The 20,532-nt window shown below is 44.0% G+C and overlaps 1 protein-coding gene across 1 annotated transcript in view; it reads left to right on the top strand.

Moving 5' to 3' along the window:
• Positions 1–20,532, top strand: part of fbn2a (fibrillin 2a) — a 514,209-nt gene that overhangs the window by 416,544 nt on the left and 77,133 nt on the right. Inside the window, exons 42-46 of the mRNA XM_070881599.1 lie at positions 4,113–4,184; positions 8,493–8,618; positions 14,674–14,799; positions 18,601–18,726; positions 19,801–19,917. Of these exons, the coding sequence (XP_070737700.1) occupies positions 4,113–4,184; positions 8,493–8,618; positions 14,674–14,799; positions 18,601–18,726; positions 19,801–19,917 (567 nt within the window). The remainder of the gene's footprint in view (positions 1–4,112; positions 4,185–8,492; positions 8,619–14,673; positions 14,800–18,600; positions 18,727–19,800; positions 19,918–20,532) is intronic.

Here is a 20,532-nt window from a genome sequence, read left to right as displayed (position 1 = left end):
TCCAGTCTCTCCTCATATGACAGCCCAGCCATCCCTGGAATCAGTCTGGTAAACCTTCGCTGCACTCCCTCAATAGCAAGAACGTCCTTCCTGAGACTAGGAGACCAAAACTGAACACAATATTCCAGGTGAGGCCTCACTACGGCCCTGTACAGCTGCATTAGGACCTCCCTGCTTCTATATTCAAATCCCCTAGCTATGAAAGCAAACATACCATTAGCCTTCTTTACCGCCTGCTGTACCTGCGTGCCCACTTTCAGTGACTGATGAACCATTGCACCCAGGTCTCGTTGCACCTCCCCTTTTCCTAATCTGCCGCTATTCAGATAATATTCTGCCTTTGTGTTTTTGCCCCCAAAATAGATAACCTCACATTTATCCACATTATATTGCATCTGAAATGCATTTGCCCACTCACCTAACCTGTCCAAGTCACCCTGCAGCCTCTTAGCGTCCCCCTCACAGCTCACACGGCCACCCAGTTTAGTGTCATCCGCAAACTTGGAGATATTACACTCTATTGCTTATCTAAATTGTTAATGTACATTGTAAAGAGCTGGGGTCCCAGCACTGAGCCCTGTAGCACTGCACTAGTCACTGTCTGCCATTCTGAAAAGGACCCATTTATCCCGACTCTCTGCTTCCTGAATGCCAACCAGTTCCCTATCCACGTCAGTATATTACCCCCAATACCAAGTGCTTTGATTTTGCACACCAATCTCTTGTGCGGGATCTTGTCAAAAGCCTTTTGAAAGTCCAAATACATCACATCTACTGGTTCTCCCTTGTCCACTCTGCTAGTTACATCCTCAAAAAATTCCAAAAGATTCGTCAAGCATGATTTCCCTTTCATAAATCCATGCTGATTTGGTCCGATCCTGTCACTGCTTTCCAAATGCACTGCTATTTCGTCCTTAATGATTGATTCCTACATTTTCCCCACTACTGATGTCAGGCCAACCGGCCTATAATTACCCGTTTTCTTTCTCCCTCCTTTTTTAAAAAGTGGTGTTACACTAGCTACCCTCCAGTCCATAGGAACTGATCCAGAGTCGATAGACTGTTGGAAAATGATCACCAATGCATCCACTATTTCTAGGGCCACTTCCTTGAGTACTCTGGGATGCAGACTATCAGGCCCCGGGGATTTATCGGCCTTCAATCCCATCAATTTCCCTAACACAATTTTCCATCTAATAAGGATATCCTTCAGTTCCTCCTCCTCACTAGACCCACTGTCCCCCAGTACCTTCGGAAGGTTATTTGTATCTTCCTTCGTGAAGACAGAACCGAAGTATTGGTTCAATTGGTCTGCCATTTCTTTGTTCCCCATTATAAATCCACCTGAATCCGACTGCAAGGGACCTACATTTGTCTTTACTGATCTTTTTCTCTTCACATATTTATAGAAGCTTTTGCAGTCAGTTTTTATATTCCCTGCAAGCTTCCTCTCATACTCTATTTTCCCTCTCCTAATTAAACCCTTAGTCCTCCTCTGTTGAATTCTAAATTTCTCCCAGGTATATTGCTTTTTCTAGCCAATTTATATGCCTCTTCCTTGGCTTTAACACTATCCTTAATTTCCTTTGTTAGCCATGGTTGAGCCACCTTCCCAGTTTTATTTTTACTCCAGACAGGGATGAACAATTGCTGAAGTTCATCCATGTGATCTTTAAATGTTTGCCACTGCTTATCCACCGTCAACCCTTTGAATATCCTTTGACAGTCTATTCTAGCCAATTCACGCCTCATACCGTCGAAGTTACCTTTGCTTAAGTTCAGGATCCTAGATTCCGAATTAACTTTGTCACTCTCCATCTTAATAAAGAATTCTAACATATTATGGTCACTTTTCACCAAAGGGCCTCACACAACAAGATTGCTAATTAGTCCCTTCTCATTACACATCACCCAGTCTAGGATGGCCAGCTCCCTGGTTAGTTCCTCGACATATTGGTCGAGAAAACCATCCCTAATACACTCCAGGAAATCCTCCTCCACCGCATTACTACCAGTTAGGTTAGCCCAATCAATATGTAGATTAAAGTCGCCCATGATTACTGCTGTACCTTTATTGCACACATCCCTTATTTCTTGTTTGATGCTGTCCCCAACCTCACTACTACTATTTTGTGGTCTATACACAACTCCCACCAGCATTTTCTGCCCTTTGGAATTCCACAGCTCCACCCATACCGATTCCACATCATCCAGGCCAATGTCCTTCCTTACAATTGCATTGATTTCTTCTTTAACCAGCAACGCCACCCCGCCTCCTTTTCCTTTCTGTCTATCCTTCCTAAATGCTGAATACCCTTGGATGTTGAGTTCCCAGCCTTGGTCACCCTGGAGCCATGTCTCCGTGATGCCAATCACATCGTTTCCGTTAACTGCTATCTGCGCAGTTAATTCATCCACCTTATTCCGAATATTCCTCGCATCCTAGACTGGGTGATGATTTCCCTTTCATAAATCTATGCTGACTTGGACCGATCCTGTCACTGCTTTCCAAATGTGCTGCGATTTCATCTTTAATAACTGATTCCAACATTTTCCCCATTACTGATGTCAGGCTAACCGGTCTATAATTACCCATTTTCTCTCTCCTTCCTTTTTTAAAAAATAGTGTTACATTAGCTACCCTCCAGTCCATAGGAACTGATCCAGAGTTGATCGACTGTTGGAAAATGATCACCAATGCATCCACTATTTCTAGGGCCACTTACTTAAGTACTCTGGGATGTTGACTATCAGGCTCTGGGGATTTATCGGCCTTCCATCCCATCAATTTCCCTAACATAAATTCCTGACTAATAAGGATTTCCTTCAGTTCCTCCTTCTCACTAGACCCTCAGTCCCCTAGTATTTGTGTCTTTCTTCGTGAAGACAGAACCAAAGTATGTTCTTATGTTCCTCTGCCTAGGAGAGTTCTAGTTATTTAAATGCTATGAGCCACGAACAGGAGCATTCATATTCTTAATGTAGTTAAATCAACTGCAGATAAATGTAAAAAAATGTGCTTAGGAGGAACAAGGGACCCCATAAGCAATTTTTAAATCAGTTTAACACTATACTAATGTTAGTCCCTTGGCAATATCAAACTGACGTGAGACTACTTTGTCAAGGAGGATTGACACTGCTGACCTTTGGAGTCAGCTTGAACCATGTCTCTGGGTTTATGCACTAAAATTGTAATATAAACATAATTTGTTCAGACCAGAGCATTGTAAACCCTTCAGCAAACTTACAGACTGTTCTGGCTATATATTCTAGCACTCTTTTGGCTATTTTAATTGCTTCATCAGTGTCTGGGCAATGAAAGGGGCACATTATTCCCAGGTCCAAATTTCCACATTCTATTTTCAATTTCATTTATTGTATACTTACATCCCACATATCTTTCGCCTCAAATCTACTGCTAGACATTTATCAGGTACTCCAGATAGTCAGGACTGACAAGTTTTAATCAGAAAGCACAAAGTCATATTTCTGGGAGTTGGTCTAAAAAGGCATGGGGGCCGAAATTCAGCCTCCCAAAAAGGCCACTTACCGCCCGAAAGCAGCAGTCAAGCAGCGGAGGTCAGTGGCTGCAGATTTCCAGTCAAATGACCACCGCTCGTGAAATTCATCTTGGTGGATTTTCCGGCAGTTCTCACTTCTGCTGCCCTGGTGGCCCAGTGGACCTAACTAAAATGTTTGCAGAGCTCGCAGTGCCTCTCCCTTTTAAGTGACGGGAAGAGATGTGGAGACGCACACGCGTCATGATGTCATCAACCGCTCCACTCATTGACAGCCGCAGTGACTCCGTCCTGCCTCCACTTCCGCCCCTCTTGTTGGCGATCTGCTTGCGCCCTCATTATGACCGACTTGCGGTCCGCTTAAAAAAAAACGACAAAGAGCTGAATTTCGCGAAAGAGGCAACTTCATCCGACGCAGTGGTGAAAACACTTCAAAACCGGTAGATGCGCCAGGTTTCGGGCGGGCCTGAATTTCTGCCCCATGGAACTCTAGTCACAAGTTGGAATTAAGAAATGTATGCATTATAATTGAATGAAATAAGTCATTAGAACAATAAGTAGCGAACTAATTACTGATGCATTTGTGTGTTATAGCTGAATACCAGTTGCTGTGTGGAAATCAAGGTCCTGGCTTTACCATCGACTTTGCAACTGGAAAGCCTGTTGGTAGGTACAGAGATTCCTTTAGTGGCATGTGCCGCAAGCCGCAAGTTTCTTCTAAGATATCTCATTTTGGTTGCTCTTGTTCTTAAAATATTTTGAGGGGATCTATTTTAAATGCAAGTCTAAAAACCTTGCAGTATGTAATCCCCATCCCCAGCAGCTGCATCAGTCTGCAGTAATTGGGCTTCTCTGGGTTTGTAATATAGGTGTGCCAATTATTTAGTTGTCTCTATTTGAGGCAGGGGACCAAATGGAATTTAGAGCACATGTGAGACCTAAGCCCCGACAATGACTAAACCCGTCGGGTGGGAACAGCGTGGGTTTGTCTTGGATGCCCATTCTACACCCAGCCCGACTTTACCCTTTATTGATTGCAATGGAGCATAAAATCGGGTGAGGTGTAAAACAAACATCCGACACAAGCCCTCCCGACTGTCACCGAGTTGGTAGGTAGAAATCAGGGCGCTAATGTCAGTAACCACTGCAGATAGGATTTACATGATACAGACTTTAAAAAGGAATGGAAAGTAAATAAGTTTAGGTATTTGACTCATTTCACTTAAAGATAAGTTTTGTTTCATTCTTAAATATATACTCTGGACTGCTCAAAACATACTATATATGTTTGAAAGTAGGATTTTTGTTTCTCATATGTTCTCACTTTCAAAGTAATGGCATCATTATTTCATAATCGCTTGAGTTTACTTGTTTGTAATAAAATGGCTGTAATTTTTTGAGAAAGTAGGCAGGCAGCCTTGAGAGATGTCTTCTGCTGCCAGGAGCCTGGCCAAGTTTTCCAGACAGTGTGTGCTGAAATGAAAATTACAACAGGCTCACTACTGTTGTTTTACTCAACACAGATGACTGCTGGGACCCAGAAGAATTGGGAGTTTGTTACTCTCGGTTATTTTACAATTAAAGGGGCATCAGCTCACTGAAATTTTAAAAAGTTTAGCAAGCTTTTTATTTGCTTCTTTACAAATCAGCAATGCAGTGAGTAAGTTATGTTAGAATATAACATGACACAACTTACATATGAAATCATTATTGCCGTATATGGGCTTATCTTGCCCTGCTTCCTTCCCAAATAAAAATACGTTAGCCAGGCATTACTTCATGAAAGCAGTGCCTCTTTAAAAATATATAGCCAACAAATAGAGAATGAGAATAAGACCTTTTTTAAGGAAATGATTCAACGGAAAAGCTCCCTCTAGCATGTTTTGTGTATTTCTCTTTGCTCTTCATCCTCCAGTCATCAAACTTTGGGCTCAATTTTCCCCAGTGATTTGCGCTGTTTTTTTTGAGCAGGCTGCTTTTTTTGGCCGAAGTTAAAAATCAATAGTTTCCCTAATCAATTTGCACCAGCGTAACTCAGTTATGATTTTTATAGGTAAGTTTTTTTTTCAGCCAAAGGGGGCGTAACCTGCCACCTGTGCCAATTTTGGCCATTTAGGCAAGTTTGGACAACTGAGAGTTACTCCAGTTCTGCTGAGGCCAGCGTATGTGGCCGCTGCAGAAAAACCTTCTGGAGAGTTAAAGAAATGGGCGCAGGTAAGGAAATTGGCACAGGTAAGTGCAGCAGATGCCCGGACAGCAGCAGCAGGAAAGGTGAGAGAGAGGTGGGGGGTCGAAGAGGGTGTGGGGGGTGAGGGGGTGGTGGGAAGCCTTTCGGGTGTAGTTAGGTGCGGGGACTGGGAGGGAGGAGACAATTCGGCCTGGGATAGGGGCGGGGATCAGACCGGCAAGTCTTTCGGCCTGGACTAGGAGCGGACCGGGAGGGCACGCGGGGCCAGGGTCGGGCGGGGGAGCAGATCGGCAAGCCCTTCGGCCTGGGCTAGGGGCGGGGGACCAGGACCAGTAAGGCACTCGGGGCTGGGTGGGAGGGGAAAGGTGGAGCTGGACCGGCACAAGCAAGGGGCTCGGGGCGGGCTAGGGATTCGGGGTTTGGCTACAAAACAAGCCGTGAGGGGTGGAGAGAGGAAAGGAGGGAAAGATAGCCGATCAGAAGGCTTGGTGCCGGGGAGGGGGAGGGAGAGGCATCCGAGCTATACTGCGCGTCCATTGGAGCAACGTCAAAAACACAAGTTTTTTTTGCGTGCATGCACAGAAGGCGCGGCTTTGTTTTTTGGCACAGTTAGCAGGCTCCACCCCCGAGATGACTGTACATGCTGCGCGGCTCCAAATTCGATTTATAGATCGGGGAAACTTTGGAAAAATATTTATGGCGCATTTCTGGCCTAGAAAACCCAGCGTAACTCTGGCAATATGTGTGGAGAAAATTGAGCCCTTTGTTAGGTACATCGGCCTAGAAATTCGATTGGAGCGAGCTGCGGGCAACACTCGTGGCTCCAGAGACAGCTCATCAGTGTCAGGGGGCCACCAAGATAGACCTGCTTGAGCACTCCTACTCCTCCCAGCTCCACAGTAAGGGAGGTTTTAGGCAGTGCCAGAGGTGCCTCGACAGTGGCCAAACCACTATTGGCACAAATGCATGACCTCATCTCTCTCATTTGGAAGGAGGAGAGCATGTTGGGAGACCTCAGAGATGCAGTAATCGTGACCATCTTTAAAGAAAGGGACAAGTCCGGCAATTACAGGGGAATCTCCCTGTTGCCAGCCATTGGGAAAGTCATCGCTAGAATCCTCCTCAACCGCCTTCTCTCTGTGACTGAGGAGCTCCTCCCGGAGTCACAGTGCGGATTCCGTCCACTATGGGGTATAACGGACATGATCTTTACGGCACGACAACTGCAAGAAAAATGCAGGGAACAGCACCAACCCTTGTACGTGGCCTTCTTTGACCTTACAAAGGCCTTTGACACTATTAACCGTGAGGGACTATGGAGCGTCCTCCTCCGTTTTGGCTGCCCCCAAAAGTTTGTCGCCATCCTCCTCCTGCTCCATAATGACATGCAAGCCGTGATCCTGACCAGTGGATCCACCACAGACCCAATCCACGCCCGGACCGGGGTCAAGCAGGGCTGCGCCATTGCGCCAACCCTCTTCTCGATCTTCCTCAATGCAATGCTCCACCTCACACTCAACAAGGAGTGGAACTAAACTATAGTGCCAGTGGGAACCTGTTCAACCTTCGTCACCTCCATGCTAGATCCAAGACCGTCCCATCCTCTGTCGTCGAACTACAGCACGCAGACGATGCTTGCATCTGCGCACATTCAGAGGCTGAATTCCAAGCCACCGAGGCGTAGGAAAGCATGGGCTTTGCACTAAAAATCCGTAAGACAAAGGTCCTCCACCAACCTGACCCCACCACACAGCATTGGCCCCCCAGTCATCAAGATCCACGGCGTGGCCTTGGACAACGTGGACCACTGTCCATACCTCGGGAGCCGATTATCAACAAGGTCGAACACTCCTTCTAGTGCGCCAGCACAGCCTTCGGTCGCCTGAGGAAGAGAGTGTTCTAAGATCAGGCCCTCAAATCTGGCATCAAACTTATGGTCTATAGGGCTGTTGTGATACCCGCGATCCTGTATGGCTCAGAGATGTGGATCATATACAGTAGACACCTCAAATCACTGGAGAAATACCACCAACGATGTCTCCGCAACATCCTGCAAATCCCCTGGGAGGACAGACGCACCAACGTTAGTGTCCTCGATCAGGCCAACATCGAAGCACTGACCACACTTGACCAGCTCCGTTGGGCGGGCCACATTGTCCACATGCCTGACACAAGACTCCCAAAGCAAGCGCTCTACTCGGAACGCCTACACGGCAAGCGAGCCCCAGGTAGGCAGAGGAATCGTTTCAAGGACCCCCTCAAAGCCTCCCTGATAAAGTGCAACAACCCCACCGACACTTGCGAGTCCCTGGCCAAAGACTGCCCTAAGTGGAGGAAGAGCATCCGGGAGGGCATTGAGCACCTCAAGTCTCGTCACCGAGAGCATGCAGAAAACAAGTGTAGGCAGCGGAAGGAGCGTGCGGCAAACCAGACTCCCCACCCGCCCTTTCCTTCAATGACTGTCTGTCCCACCTGTGACAGAGACTGTAATTCCCGTATTGTACAATCACCTGAGAACTCACTTTTAGAGTGGAAGCGAGTCTTCCTTGATCTCGAGGGACATGTTTCCGGCGCTGTTTGAGCATGGGAAGTTGGCCCCTTAAATTGGACTTGAAAATGAAAAACAAGGTCCAATTTCACCCAGGTGGTCTTTTTAGATTATTTAACGTTTTTCAAGAAATCAAACATGACAATCAAACATATTACAAGATGAAACTGCATTTTAACGTAAATCTCAATGAATGCCTGAAGTATGTGTATCTAATCACTAATTTAATTACCCTTAGATATCGACGAATGCAGAGAAATCCTTGGCATTTGTGCAAATGGTGTATGTATCAATCAAATTGGTAGCTTCCGGTGCGAGTGCCCAATGGGATTTAGTTACAATGACTTGCTTCTCATCTGTGAAGGTATTGTCACATTCATTATAAGATCTGAGTTCAGAGGTTTTTCAGACATGTGTGATAGTTTGAGTTTACTTTGATATTGCAGACAGTAGTGCATCAGCAAGCTCTGTCTTGGCGTGATATGTATTCTCAAATTTTATTTTGTGTAACCACTATAAAAAACTATATACAAGTAAGATTTTTTATTACTTAATGGCTTATAATGCACTAAGATTATCATCAAATCTCTTCTGATGCACTTAGCAATTTTTCCTGTGAGTTTTTTGATAATTTTTCAATATGGTTTCCTGTATACACTCTTAAGAAAATCATATAAACTATCAAACTGCTTTTAGAGTTTGTTCAACAGTGAAGAAATGTAATCTGTAAAATATGTTCCAAATATTTAATCAGTCTTTGACGTCATTTCAGTAATGCATGCAACTCTTAGAACCACATTTTATATTAGAAACACAAGGCAACCATTTTGAAATCAGATTAAAAAAACGAGGTGAGAATTTTTTAAATCATGTTTTGCAGCATAACAACATGCTTTGAACATGCAGCTGTGAAATATACAATTTGTAAGAAAGCAATTTTGTTATCAGATTATTGATTATGGAGTAAAACAGTCATTCTGAAGCTTCAGTGGAAGGGAAATGTTGCTTACACCGTGGCCAAAACTCTTCCAAGTTGCCCTTTTGCTATTTACTTTTTAGTGTCCAATATTACTGTATATTTCTCACTGACCTAAAGATATTGCAATTAAGGTATGCTAGCTATTTTTTTTAGATTATAATGAATTTGTTTATTTAAATAATAAAAAAATAAATTAGAGAATGAATTACACTGTAATTCACTCCTTTGATGACATGACCAGCTAACTTGTGACTCCACATGGGTTTGGTTTGGACCACTTTTCAATCAACCTGCTGAAAAGATTTTTCTTTAAAACAAGTTAATCACATTCCAGACTGAAACTTCATTAAACTATGTATCACCAAAATACAGTGGCCTGGATTTTACAGTCAGCGGTGACCTCAAAGAAAGCTGCCCACAATGATCTGGTAAACTCTGTAGCGTGGATTTCATCTCTCCCAATGTTGGTTTCATTCTGACGCCATCTATCGGGGATCTCTGGCTTCCAGCAACAGTGATGTCATCAAGCAGGCTAAGCAGCCAATCACATTGAAGAATTCTCACAAGCCGGAAGTAAAAAGCACTGATTATCCTTCAGTTTATAATCATTTTACAGAGAGAAAAATAAAGATTGCAATATACACATGGGATAATGGTAGAAACTGAAATATCGGGGGAGTGTTTGCTAGTGCTGTTGGGGAGGAGTTAAACTAATATGGCAGGGGGATGGGAACCAATGCAGGGAGATAGAGGGAAACAAAAAAGAGGCAAAAACAAAAGACAGAAAGGAGATGAGGAAAAGTGGAGGGCAGAGAAACCCAAGGCAAAGAACAAAAAGGGCCATTGTACAGCAAAATTCTAAAAGGACAGAGGGTGTTAAAAAAACAAGCCTAAAGGCTTTGTGTCTTAATGCAAGGAGTATCCGCAATAAGGTGGATGAATTAACTGTGCAAATAGATGTTAACAAATATGATGTGATTGGGATTACGGAGACGTGGCTCCAGGATGAGCAGGGCTGGGAACTCAACATCCAGGGGTATTCAACATTCAGGAAGGATAGAATAAAAGGAAAAGGAGGTGGGGTAGCATTGCTGGTTAAGGAGGAGATTAAGGCAATAGTTAGGAAGGACATTAGCTTGGATGATGTGGAATCTATATGGGTCGAGCTGCAGAACACCAAAGGGCAAAAAACGTTAGTGGGAGTTGTGTACAGACCTCCAAACAGTAGTAGTGATGTTGGGGAGGGCATCAAACAGGAAATTAGGGGTGCGTGCAATAAAGGTGCAGCAGTTATAATGGGTGACTTTAATATGCACATAGATTGGGCTAACCAAACTGGAAGCAATACGGTGGAGGAGGATTTTCTGGAGTGCATAAGGGATGGTTTTTTAGACCAATATGTCGAGGAACCAACTAGGGGGGAGGCCATCTTAGACTGGGTGTTATGTAATGAGAAAGGATTAATTAGCAATCTCGTTGTGCGAGGCCCCTTGGGGAAGAGTGACCATAATATGGTGGAATTCTGCATTAGGATGGAGAATGAAACAGTTAATTCAGAGACCATGGTCCAGAACTTAAAGAAGGCTAACTTTGAAGGTATGAGGCGTGAATTGGCTGAGATGGATTGGCGAATGATACTTAAGGGGTTGACTGTGGATGGGCAATGGCAGACATTTAGAGACCGCATGGATGAACTACAACAATTGTACATTCCTGTCTGGCATAGAAATAAAAAAGGGAAGGTGGCTCAACCGTGGCTATCAAGGGAAATCAGGGATAGTATTAAAGCCAAGGAAGTGGCATACAAATTGGCCAGAAATAGCAGCGAACCTGGGGACTGGGAGAAATTTAGAACTCAGCAGAGGAGGACAAAGGGTTTGATTAGGGCAGGGAAAATGGAGTATGAGAAGAAGCTTGCAGGGAACATTAAGACGGATTGCAAAAGTTTCTATAGATATGTAAAGAGAAAAAGGTTAGTAAAGACAAATGTAGGTCCCCTGCAGTCAGAATCAGGGGAAGTCATAACGGGGAACAAAGAAATGGTGGACCAATTGAACAAGTACTTTGGTTCGGTATTCACGAAGGAGGACACGAACAACCTTCCGGTTATAAAAGGGGTCGGGGGGTCTAGTAAGGAGGAGGAACTGAGGGAAATCCTTATTAGCCGGGAAATTGTGTTGGGGAAATTGATGGGATTGAAGGCCGATAAATCCCCAGGGCCTGATGGACTGCATCCGAGAGTACTTAAGGAGGTGGCCTTGGAAATAGTGGATGCGTTGACAGTCATTTTCCAACATTCCATTGACTCTGGATCAGTTCCTATGGAGTGGAGGGTAGCCAATGTAACCCCACTTTTTAAAAAAGGAGGGAGAGAGAAAACAGGGAATTATAGACCGGTCAGCCTGACATCGGTAGTGGGTAAAATGATGGAATCAATTATTAAGGATGTCATAGCAGTGCATTTGGAAAGAGGTGACATGATAGGTCCAAGTCAGCATGGATTTGTGAAAGGGAAATCATGCTTGACAAATCTTCTGGAATTTTTTGAGGATGTTTCCAGTAGAGTGGATAAGGGAGAACCAGTTGATGTGGTATATTTGGACTTTCAGAAGGCGTTCGACAAGGTCCCACACAAGAGATTGATGTGCAAAGTTAGAGCACATGGGATTGGGGGTAGTGTACTGACATGGATTGAGAACTGGTTGTCAGACAGGAAGCAAAGAGTAGGAGTAAATGGGTACTTTTCAGAATGGCAGGCAGTGACTAGTGGGGTACCGCAAGGTTCTGTGCTGGGGCCCCAGCTGTTTACACTGTACATTAATGATTTAGATGAGGGGATTAAATGTAGTATCTCCAAATTTGCGGATGACACTAAGTTGGGTGGCAGTGTGAGCTGCGAGGAGGATGCTGTGAGGCTGCAGAGCGACTTGGATAGGTTAGGTGAGTGGGCAAATGCATGGCAGATGAAGTATAATGTGGATAAATGTGAGGTTATCCACTTTGGTGGTAAAAACAGAGAGACAGACTATTATCTGAATGGTGACAGATTAGGAAAAGGGGAGGTGCAAAGAGACCTGGGTGTCATGGTACATCAGTCATTGAAGGTTGGCATGCAGGTGCAGCAGGCGGTTAAAAAAGCAAATGGCATGTTGGCCTTCATAGCAAGGGGATTTGAGTACAGGGGCAGGGAGGTGTTGCTACAGTTGTACAGGGCATTGGTGAGGCCACACCTGGAGTATTGTGTACAGTTTTGGTCTCCTAACCTGAGGAAGGACATTCTTGCTATTGAGGGAGTGCAGCGAAGGTTCACCAGACTGATTCCCGGGATGGCGGGACTGACCTATCAAGAAAGACTGGATCAACTGGGCTTGTATTCACTGGAGTTCAGAAGAATGAGAGGGGACCTCATAGAAACATATAAAATTCTGACGGGGTTAGACAGGTTAGATGCAGGAAGAATGTTCCCAATGTTGGGGAAGTCCAGAACCAGGGGTCACAGTCTAAGGATAAGGGGTAAGCCATTTAGGACCGAGATGCGGAGGAACTTCTTCACCCAGAGAGTGGTGAACCTGTGGAATTCTCTACCACAGAAAGTTGTTGAGGCCAATTCACTAAATATATTCAAAAAGGAGTTAGATGAGGTCCTTACTGCTAGGGGGATCAAGGGGTATGGCGAGAAAGCAGGAATGGGGTACTGAAGTTGAATGTTCAGCCATGAACTCATTGAATGGCGGTGCAGGCTAGAAGGGCCGAATGGCCTACTCCTGCACCTATTTTCTATGTTTCTATGTTTCTAAAACTTTTTTTAATTAATTAATTTTTATTATTTTAAAAATCTGGATTTTTTATCATAATGAAGAAATGTAACATTCCACAAATATAAAATTCATTTTTCAGGGCCAGAGAGGTTGTTCAGCAGTAATTATGACTTAGTACGCCGTTAACAACCCAGTTACACCTCATTCAACAAGGCTTAACTTTCTGGGGGGGGGGGGTTTACAGCAAGATTAGAGCAAAAGAAGTGGAAGTTTATGTCAATTCAGGTGATTTCTAAGATTTCCATCTGTGAGGACTGTAACAGTGTACCCTGTGGAGGAGCAGGGTATCACTGACAGCAACTTCTGGACTTCCACATTTAAATGCACATATGCTGTCAGTTTCACAGAGTAATGACAGTGAGCGCTGACAGTTTCACCATCATTACAACTGCAAAATTCAGGCCAATACAATATGGTTTTAATCTGTCTGACCCAAATTAAGAACAGTCAACACTTCCTTCATCCAGCTCGTTTTAATTTCCAAGTTTTATTCAGCTCATGGCAAACACAAGTTAAGAGACAGATTGGGAAAGTCTAACAAGTTTCATACAAATCACTAAGTGCCAGAATTGACTTTGTAGTTTACTGGTGCAGCAAGTTGATGCTGTTCTAACCTCTAATGCTGAATGATATAAATACCCCTGAACCACTTTATTTCAGTACAGCAGTGCAGCACTTAGGCTGTTAAACTTCCTGGCCTAATGATTCGATAGCACCACCCTGGTTTTTCAGCTGCTAAATGGACACCTAAGCCTCCAATATGGCAGGCGGTGTGTTTCAGGCTTGTAATGAGCACTCATGCTTTCTGGCGGATGACGCGTTTCTGGCTTGTAATGAGCGCTCATGTTTTCTGGCAGATGGCGCGTTCCTGGCTTGTAATGAACGGTCATATTGGTAAAGGCAAAAATATAGGCATCCAGGTTCCGAGCCTGAAACAGATAAGGAGACCAGAACTGTGCACAGTACTCCAGATGTGGTTTCACCAAAGCCCTGTATAATTGTAGTAAGACTTCCTTACTCTTGTATTCCAACCCCCTTGTAATAAAGGCCAACACACCATTTGCTTTCCTAATTGCTTGCTTTACCGGCATGCTAACTTTCTGTGTTTCCTGTACGAGGACACTTAAATGTCTCTGAACATCAACATTTAATAGTTTCTCACCATTTAAAAAATATTCTGTTTTTCTATTCTTCCTACCAAAGTGAATAACCTCACATTTCCCCACATTATACTCCATCTGCCACCTTATTGCTAGTCAGACTCATTTAAATAAGGCCCAATATTGGGTGCACCTTGGGCCTACCTGTTCAGGCGCAGAGATCGTTTCCTTGCAGCATGTTTGCGCCAGCTGGAAATTTCTAGGATCGCGTCTTAAATATTTGCTCCATTTAGAAAAGCACTATTTTTTATGTTTATGGTTTAAAATTGAACTATAGTGATCAATAAATATAAACAACAACTATGTGTTTCTAATTAACTGCAGTGTTAAATGCATTATGCTGTACTTTGACAATATTCCAGTTATTGTTTGTGGTTTTAGCTTTTCAATGACATTACTTCATACTTCAGACTTTGATCTACACTTACTTTGCGTGGCATTGATTTTTTTTCTTTATTTTAGACATTGACGAATGCAGTAATGGTGACAACCTTTGCCAACGAAATGCAGATTGTATTAACATTCCTGGTAGTTACCGTTGTGAATGTTCTGCTGGATACAAACTAGCACCAAATGGAGCATGCATTGGTAAGAGTTCATTTCAGTAAAACAGCAGCTTCTACTGAAAGACAAGATTCATGGCAGAACTCTGTATCAGCCCTTAAACTATAATAGCACATCAGCAGGCAAACTGGGAGACATGTAGATTGCCTATTACAACAACTACTACTTGCATTTATATAGCACTTTTACCATAGAAAAACATCCCAATGTGCGTCATAGAGACGTAATCCAAAAAAAGATGCCAAGCCAAAGAAGCAGATGTTAGGAAGGTCACTGATTTGGGTTCTAAGGAGACGTTAGGGAGGGAATTCCAGAACTGGAGCTGAGGCAGCTGAAGACATGCCCACCAGTGGTGGGAAGAGGGATGGGATGCGCAAGATTTCAGATTCATAAGAACAGAAAATTAGGTGGGATGGAGGTTACAGAGATAGGGAGGGTGAGGTCATGAAGGAATTTAAACATGAGAATAGGAATTTTAAATTGGAGACATTGAGAGGCTGGATGAGCAAAGATTGTGGTAGTGGGTCAGCAAGTTGCAGGATACAATATGGGCTGCAGCGTTCTGGGTAAGCTGAAATTTATGGAGGATGGGAGGTTGGCCAAGAGAGCATTGGGATAGTCCTGTCTGGAAGTAATGAAGTTGTGGGTGAGGGTTTCAGTGGGTTGAGGTAGGGGCAGAGGCAGGTGAAGTTATGAAGGTGGACGTAGGCGATCTCTGGGATGGAAAGGTTATGAGGTCAGAAGCTCAGCCCAGGGTTGAGCAGAACACTGAGGTTACAAACAGTATGGTTCAACCTGAGACAGTTGCTGGGAGGAGGATGAAATTGGTGGCAAGAGTATCGAGATTCTGGTGAGGGCCAAAGGCAACGGCTTCAGTCTTGTCAAAGTTTAACTGGATGAAATTGCAACATCCAACTTATCTCTCATAAGCAGTCTGACAACATAGAGGCTTTGGAAGAGAGGTGCTGGAGAGGTAGAGCTATGTGTCATCAGTGTACATGTGGAAGCTGACACCATGTCTGCAGAAAATGTATCCAAGGGACAGTATGTTGATGAGAAAGAGGAGGGAGCCATGGATAGATCCTTGGGGTACACTAGAGGTACAGTGCAGGGGCAGGAAGAGATGCCATTGCTAGAGATACTCTGGCTATGAGTGGATAATTAAGTGTAGAACTTAGCAAGGGCCATTCCACTGATTTGGACAACAGAGGAGCGACATTGGTAGGAGGATTGCGTGGTCAACTGTGTTAAAGGCTGTAGGGAGGTTGAGGAGGATGACAGAGGAAAATATACCATGTTCAGGTTCACAGAGGATATTGTTTGTTGTTTGGAAAGGAAAGGGATATTCGAGATGGGGCGGTAGTATGCGAGGACAGAGGTTTTTTTTAGTTGATGGCAGTTTTTAAAAGGGAGAGGTACAGTACCTGAGGAGGGTGAACAAGTTACAGTATCAGCTGGTATGGAGGCCAAGATTTTTAGCAGGAATGGGGTCAAGGAAGCAGGAAGTGGGTCTCTTAGAAGAGATGAGCTCAAAAATGGCATAAAGGGAGCTGGCAGAGAAACTAGAGAGAAAGTTGAGCTAGGGCAGGGGAGAGCCTGGGGAGAGGTTTGGCCTTTGTAGGCAAGAGGACGGGGTGAATCAACAGAGGTAGTTGAATAGATGGTCCCAATCTTGGTGACAATGAAGTCCATGAGCTTGCCAGACTTCTTGTTGGAGAAGAAGGTTGAGGGGGCAGGGAAGAGTGGTTTAAGGAGACGGTTGGTAGTGTAGAAAAGAAGCCGGAGGTTATCTTTGCTCACCAGGATGATCCTGGAATAGTGGGCGGTTTTGGCAGAGGAGAGTGCGACCCGATAGAACTTGATGCTGTCCAGCCAAATCCAGTAGGTTTAAACCAGTTGAGTACCAGGTAAACTCAACTCTGCACCCCTTGGACTTGAGGGAGTGAAGATGAGGGCCATACCAGGAGGAGCGGCCAGGATTTGACATTGTCTATTTTTACAGGGGACAAGGACATCAAGGGTAAAAGTGAGGATGAGGTTAAGCACATTGATGATTGCAGAAGTATTGTGGTGAATAAAGGGCCAAAGGCTAGTGATTTTGGAGTTTGAAAGTGCAGTTGCTCATGTCTTGGGATGAGTTTGTTTCCAGGGGTGGCGCAGAAGGAAGCCGGGTTGGAAGATGTGGGTGGTGAGAGATAAAAGGAAGTGGCCGAAGATGTCTTTGTCAGTGTTTGAGACCACGGGAGTAGAGAGGCCACAGGAAATGGAAAGTACTTTATTTACCATCTAAAAGCCTCAAAATGAACCATAAAAAGCCGACACGACACTGACCATAAGTGAAAGAGACTGCAAAGTCTGATTGTTACTCAGAATCCCAGGTGTGTATGACAGAAAAATTAGATACCGGGGGAATTTTAACTCTTCCCCCCACCCCCCGCCCCATCCCCCCATGACTAACGAGAGAAGGTCGGGAGGTGAGGTTTAAATTGTCAAATTTGTGAAAGTCGATCCCAACCCGCCACACACACGTCTGTTTAAATTTTAACCAAGGAGGATATCGGGGATATCCAGGTAACCCTCTCTGGAAAGGCAAGTCTGAAATTGTAGTATTTACATTTTTCGTACCAATTTGAAATTAATGCCTCCTGCATAGTTTTCGCAGGGTTTGAGAAACCCAGCAGCTAAAGGGAGATGGGAGCAGCCGGATCCAGTATGTAAGTGCCTTTTATAACACTGCTTGTGGGCCAGAAGGAGCAGGAATGCTTCCCCATGGTCCTTGTAGCAAATCCTGTGCCCCACCCCAAACCCACGACCTCTCACCCTCCTGATTGCCAGTCCGACTCCTCCACCACCCCTCCACCAGCCTTTTCCCTAACCCCTCCATCCCATCCTAAATGCCAGTCAAACCCCTCCACCAACCTCTAATCTCTCCCAGTCCCCCTCACTGCCAGGTGGGAAACAGAGTATAAAAATGATGATGAAGTTCTGCCATTATATTCGGGAGTTTCGGGTTTCGTCCCCGCAAAAATTACCTTCCCGTAAATATCGGGGCCCATATTTGGGCTCCCAGGCTGTCTGATTATTACAGCCCTCAGCTAGTGGGACGAGTAAGATGGGGTAAAGTCTATAATCGGCGAGATTATACATAGTTTGCAGAAGGAGCAAATTACATTTTCTTATTCTGTGATTTATCATATTCTTAATTCAGAAATCTATAATTCATAGACCAGTCAGTGAGATAGTAGAGGAAGGAATATACTTTGGAAAAAATTAGAGTTCACTGACTTAAAGGAAATAATGATTTGCCAGTTTATTTTAGTCTTTCAGAGCGAAATTGTGCTGTGAGATATTAGCATATGAATTAGTTAAAAAGTTCATTTGAAATTCCTACAACATCTATTAGAATAAGGTGTTCACCAGTTTAAAATAAATGGGTCAATGACTTAAAAAAAATAGTGGAGAGAGAACTTTCTTGTGCACATGCACAACCTGATTTCAACCCTTTTGTGTCCCAAGCAATATTGTATTTGTTTCATTTATATCCCAGTGTGGATTGAGTGAAAGTCCTCTTGCTTATTATGACCAAAATGGAAAGGCAATTAACAAACAAAAAAGTTGGGTTGAATTTCTGCAGGGTCTCTCTCGATCATCCGCTGTAACTTTAACGGAAGATCTGTAGAAACCCCAGAGAAATGGTATATACGGTGTAATGGCAGACGATCAGGAGAACCCCTGTGTGAATTCAACTCTTATGTTTGTAACTTCATAACATTTCAACATGTTCAGTTTTCTGCCATCAATAAGTGTTCCGTATGATTACTTTAGATCGCAATGAGTGTCTGGAAATTCCAAATGTCTGCAGCCATGGTGATTGTATTGACCTGAAAGGAGGGTATCGGTGCACCTGCCACAATGGCTTCAAGCCAACTCCTGATCAGACCATGTGCATGGGTAAGTGAGGCTTTCAGCTGCTAGTGTTAAACATTGGTGGCAATGTTAGGGTTACTGGTGTGTAGTTTTCTCTCTTTGAATATTCCTGGGATTGAAAAATATAAGTGGGAGCCTATGTAGATACCAACCAAAGCCACCAGTGGTAACAGCATATAATTGATTGCAGATTCAATAAATAAAGAAGAATCTGACAGTGCACAGAATAAAGTAGTCCATAAACATTAAGGGGCCGAAATTGCCCCCCTCTATAAGCTCCATAAGAGAATGGAGCAGAGAGGCCTTACCGACTGGGGACAGACGGATGGGCCAAACCGTCCGAAATTGCCCCCGGGTTGGAAGCAGCAAGAACAGGTTTCCGCACTGCCTGTTTTCCCACCGTGTCGGGCACGCGCCGACCACTTACCGACCGGCGGAAACTCCTGCGCAGAATTACCCAACTGCCAGGTCGGGTCGACAATTATGCCCAAGGGTTCGGCCAGGCCGCCAACAGGCAGCATGGCACCCCCTTTTGGGTGCCAGGCTGCTGGCCCGACTCTCCCTGGTGGCCCAGTGGACCTAAGTAAAAACTTTGCAGAGTTGGCAGCGTTCCTCCCCTTTAACTGAAGGGGAGGGATGTCAGTACGGCACTGATGACTGGTCAGGGCATCCAAACCGCTGCAAGGGCACTTCTGTCCTGCAGCTGCCCAGAACACCGCCCCGACCGAAAAAAAAATGAAGTACTGAATTTCGCCGGTATCTCCACCCCATGGATTGGGGTGGAGAAAAACTTGTAAAAACTGTAAGTGCACCCCGTTTGGGGCGGGGCTCAATTTCAGCCCCTAAAGGTCATAGAAGGTGATATGTAATTATAAGACAAACAATTGCCAAAATTATTTTTCCTTTGTAGCCGATTGTTAGAATTGATCACCCACTGATATCTTGTGAGCATTTCTGCAAAGGAATGGATACTGTATGTCCAAGGTCAACTATATATGTCCTTTCACTTTTAAAACACCACTCATGGTTATGCTATATGTTTATCGATTCCCATTCATTCCTCGGACTAAAGTTAACAGAATAATTTCATATTTACAGATGTTGATGAATGTGAACGGCAGCCTTGTGGAAATGGAACCTGCAAGAACACTGTGGGATCTTACAATTGTCTCTGCTTCCCAGGATTTGAGATAACTCACAATAATGACTGCATGGGTGAGTTACAAAACATATCCTGAGCCTTCTCATTAGATTGTTTATCTGCCGTAACACTGTTAATTTAGTGCTGCATAATCCATAACAGGTAGAAGATAGTTGCTATGACACTGACTCGTTAATGTAAACTATAGCTTATGGGAATTTATACATTTCTAAAGAGCTTAACAGGGAAAATGTCATTTGTTTAAGACTGAATGCACTTTTTAAAATAAGCATTTATACATAAATCACACATAACCAGTAACTAATAAAATTGTTTTATGAAATATAAAAGGATACAGAATAGGGCAAACAGAATGACTGAGGGAATGGAAGGATTTTATTATGAGGAATAATTACGTAAATTGGCCATGTTCTTAACTGGAAAAGAGAAGGTTGGGAGGTTGCTGTTTTCAGGATTCTAAAGGGACTCGATAATGTAGATCATATCAAGCTGTTTCATTTTGTTCAGAGCAGGTGTGCACCTAACCCTCATGCCGTTTGTGAGCATTGCTCTTACCAGGATGTTAGGAGCTGTGAAAAAGTAAAACTACCATCTTTCCATTCCTCCCTGTGAGGAAGTGCCCAGCCTCTACTTAATTGAACTTAATTGAGGAATGTACTTAGCTGTCA

The sequence above is a fragment of the Pristiophorus japonicus genome, chromosome 1 (assembly GCF_044704955.1).
Source record: "Pristiophorus japonicus isolate sPriJap1 chromosome 1, sPriJap1.hap1, whole genome shotgun sequence".
Lineage (NCBI taxonomy): Eukaryota > Metazoa > Chordata > Chondrichthyes > Pristiophoridae > Pristiophorus > Pristiophorus japonicus.
The sequence above is the reverse complement of the archived record's forward strand: the minus strand, read 5'-3'. Positions and strand labels throughout refer to the sequence as shown.